A 3,915-nucleotide genomic window follows, 5' to 3' on the forward strand; every position below is an offset into this window, starting at 1 on the left:
CTTTTCTTCTGTTGTGGTTTTCTCACTGAAGAGTTTGTGCTGGAGGCCAGCATGACACAGGCATCGCCTTGCTCTGTGAAAGGGAGAGTTACTTCTTATTGTTTCTCTGCAGTTTCTATATGCTTTGCCAAGAAAAGAAGGCTATGAGTTCTTTGTGGGGCAGTGGTCAGGAACAGAACTGCACTTCACTTCGCTAATAAACATTCAGGTGAGTGGTTGGACTAAGAAGTCCAAAAATGGCTTAGAGTCCAGAAATAGATAACATCAGCATATTATAATGTATAATATTTGGTAAGTGGTTTAATGAACAGGTTCTCTAGCTTAACTTGAAAATAATTGTCATGGAAAAACTGCCATTAATTATGGGTACTTAATAAATTTATGGGGACTAAAGGGACTAAAGGTGCTATGGGATCTAAAGGACAATGAAGTAGAAGCCAAACAGTCTGAAAATAGAAGCAAGAGCCAAAATTTTACAATGATTTGTGCAAGCTACTTAAAATAGCAGTAGATGCTATGAGATGAAATATCTTTCTGGAAATTGCAGGTTCTTTTAAATTCAAAATTATCTTTAGTCAAGGAAAATACTTTACCCTAAGTCTGCAAATCCCTTGTTTTCTGTAAATGCCAGGAATTTTTTATTTAGAACAGACCTTAAGCTCTGAAAAATGACTGCCTCCATAGCAGTTTTGTAATTGAGCCTCCGAATCTGCAGTAGGGCTGAAGTTCTTTATGGGATACTTATGGGATATTTATCTCCTTCAGACTCAAGGTGAAACTGCTCCCAGCCAGTTGGTCTTGTACCATTATCCTGAGCTGCAGAAGGAAAAAGGGATAGTGCTAATGACTGCAGAAATGGACTCAAAGTTCTTGGTAAGAGAAACCTGTTCATTGGCTTCCTTCATTTTATGCTGCGACTCCTTCTGTAGTTTTGAAATAAAACCAAATTAAGGGTCTTTAAAAGACCCTTTCCCAAAGAGTGGTCTTAGATTTCTTAAACCTAATCTACTCAGTACTAGGGAAAGCTATAAGGAATCATCAGTCTTTGGCTGTCTGGTGATTTCAGCACATTCATTCTTCTCCCCCCTTACTCTGGGTATTATAGTTTGTTGTTGTATAAAATAGAAATGCTACTGGTTTTCTTATTAACAGAAGGAAATTGAAATGAAAGCTGCTGCTCCCTGCCAACAAGTTAAAACAGTGACACTTAACACTGCTCGTCACATCAGGAGACCTCCAGAGCTTTGTGTTAGGTTTCTGTGCGCCTTTGCTCTTTTCCCTACGTGTGGCTGTACTGTCATTTGTGTCTGTAATACGACAGCGCTGAGACCAGTAGCACCAGGGATCGCACTGGCGGAACAAGATTATTAAAGCATCCCACCTCTGACTGACCCACTTACACCGCTTGTGAAGCGCTGTGCAGAGCTGTCACTGGTAATGCATTTCCCCCGTTGTATCTCAGGGTAAACAATGACTTTTGCAAATAGGTCAACCAGAAGAAGGGAAAGATGAGAGTTCAGTGCATTTCCAGTGCCTTAGAGTGGGCAGGGATCGTGAAGGACATCTGTGACCTCTGAGGTGTACCCTCAGCAGGGGAGTAGTTGAAAAGCGTGGTGCTGAAGTGTGTAAGTAGGTCAGAAACAAGTGGGAGGTGGTTTTTGTTACGAGACTTGCTAAACATTGAGTCATTTGATGAGTAGGGCTGCAGCCTTTCAATGGAACGCTCAAATACAACAAAACCTGATGGTAACACATTCTTTATTTGAACTTGCAGGTAGCCCATGAAGCACAGTGCTTGGCGAATCAGGTGCAGCTTTTCTATGCTACGGATCGGTCTGAGACCTACGAATTGGTGGAGACCTTCAACCACAGATCTAGTGAATTTAAATACATGTCAGTTATAGCAGAGCTTGAGCACAGTGGACTTGGAAGAGAACTGAGACCTGGTCAGGTTTCTGACAAGTCGTAGAGCCTGACGGGCAGGTGAAGCGAGCCAGCAGCAGGCAAGGGGCTTCCTGGATGAGGTGGTCCTGTCTCTCTTGTTTTGCGGATTTGATTTTGCTACAGTAAGGGTCTGGAGACACCCTGGGAGTGCCATAGTCAAGCCTGTCTGACACTGATGCAAGATGAGGACTTGGACCATTTGAACAACCGTAACTAACTGCCAAACTGCAGCCCCGTACTTCAGTATACCTTCATCAGAACGAGCTGCTTTCCCATCCTGTAACTTACTGCTGCATGCTGTGTTCTTGAAATCTGAAGTGAAGTAACAGAAGAGGACATACGTACTGGACTGTGTTGACATCAGGAGACAGACAACAGTCAATGTTTCTTCTCAGCAAATGCATTTTAAATGCCCTCCACCATTATAATTGCATGGTTCAGTGCTTTTTAATGTGTGTGGAATTTATACAAGCCTGTCCATCCAGAGAAGAGAACAGGACCAATGCTCTAAAACAGAGTCCTCTTTGTTACTTTGTGTGCGAGGTCCCTTACGCAGACGTATACTGTAGCCTGTGTTTTTCTCAGGATTAAAATCTAGAGTGACTAGATTTGTTCTGGGAATTTTGCTCTTAATTGATACATTGGTTTTATCCTATTGTGTTTCTGTCTCAGAAATGTTTTTCTTGAGTAGGATATTCTAAACATGGTTTTATTTTTGTATGTTTTTGAACAGTGTAGAGGACTTACTACATGCTTTGTAGCATTAAGTTCTCTCAGACTGGCAGCTGGTCTGGTAACTCTACAGATGGTGTTTGGAGTGACACAAAATAGCTCTTGTCCCCATTTCAGGAAAGCTGCCGTCTCCAAGAGAAGCAAGATGGAATTGCATTGTAACAGAGCTGGAGCCACCAACTGGTGGCTCAACTGTGACAACACATGACAAAATGCATTGGTGTGAACATGCACAGCAGCTTTAACACGGCAGTGTTGGTGAGAACCTGGCTTTTAAGAGCTACGGCTGGTTTTGTTTTTTTTTAAACCTGCCTTCAACGAAGGAATCCCAAAGCATTTGTGCTTTGAGCTTCTCTTACTCCCAGCAGAGGCAGCCAGTGCATCTGAAGACAAGGGCATAGGGCAGCAGTGCTCAGTGCACAGACTATCAGCATTCTACTGCTGCACAGGTGGACAGACACAAGGAAAGCCAGGAGCTTCCCAGGAGCAATGCTGAAATATTTCCCGTATCCCCACCAAATCCCTGGCACTGACTTGCCCTTAGCACTAATTATCCAGTTATTGCATCTTCCCTGCTGAAGCTGGAAAGCATTCCCTCCTTTGCCAAAGAAAGGGAAGCGGGAAGGGCAGGCACTTTGTCTGTCAGAGAAGGACCAGTATTTTGGGCAGGGCTGGTAACACATTTTCTGTGCTACCCTTAACTGCGACCTGATACGGAGGTTTGCTGAGTTACAAAGGGCTCTTGCACAATCTGTTAAGGCTGTAGGACAGGACCCCGTTGCTGTAATACTTGCTGTCACTCTGTACTTTCTCAGCCCATTCTCTGGATGTGAACGTTGCTCAGCTAAGCACTGAAGGTAGATAGTAAGGTTTTATTGTTGGGGTCTGTTTTAGCAGTGACTCCTATATGTTAGGGATGAACTCCTGTCCTTTCAGGGATTAAAGAAGATCTGTCTAGAAGAGGCACAGCTTCTCTTGGGGCTGTGCTGCAAGAAGGTGGTGCTGCTCTGTGGTAACATCTTGTTTCTGATTGCATTGGGCTCATGAGTGTGTGCATAGCAGAGGAGAAGGTAGGGCTGTTACAGTCTGAGCAGGAAATCACCTTTATTAAAGAGCTTTTCTACTTCTGTTTTATAGCATTCATGCTCCATTTATCATTTTCCCTTAGCTGAAATAAGGGCAGTTTTGAATCCTTATTCCTGCTTGGAGGAAGTCAAGGTTGCTGTGTTATTTTTTTTT

General features: G+C 43.2%; 1 protein-coding gene across 1 annotated transcript; it reads left to right on the plus strand.

Annotated features, from left to right (window-relative positions):
• Positions 1–112: 112 nt before the first annotated feature.
• On the plus strand, positions 113–1,969 carry ATPAF1 (ATP synthase mitochondrial F1 complex assembly factor 1; the record flags this gene model as incomplete). Its single annotated transcript, XM_010186025.1, has 3 exons — positions 113–208; positions 766–873; positions 1,775–1,969. Coding segments are annotated over 3 exons (399 nt in total), but the record flags the coding sequence as incomplete, so codon positions are not given.
• Between the last annotated feature and the right edge of the window lie 1,946 nt (positions 1,970–3,915).

Source organism: Mesitornis unicolor, unplaced genomic scaffold (genome assembly GCF_000695765.1).
Source record: "Mesitornis unicolor isolate BGI_N332 unplaced genomic scaffold, ASM69576v1 scaffold27326, whole genome shotgun sequence".
NCBI classification, from domain to species: Eukaryota; Metazoa; Chordata; class Aves; order Mesitornithiformes; family Mesitornithidae; genus Mesitornis; species Mesitornis unicolor.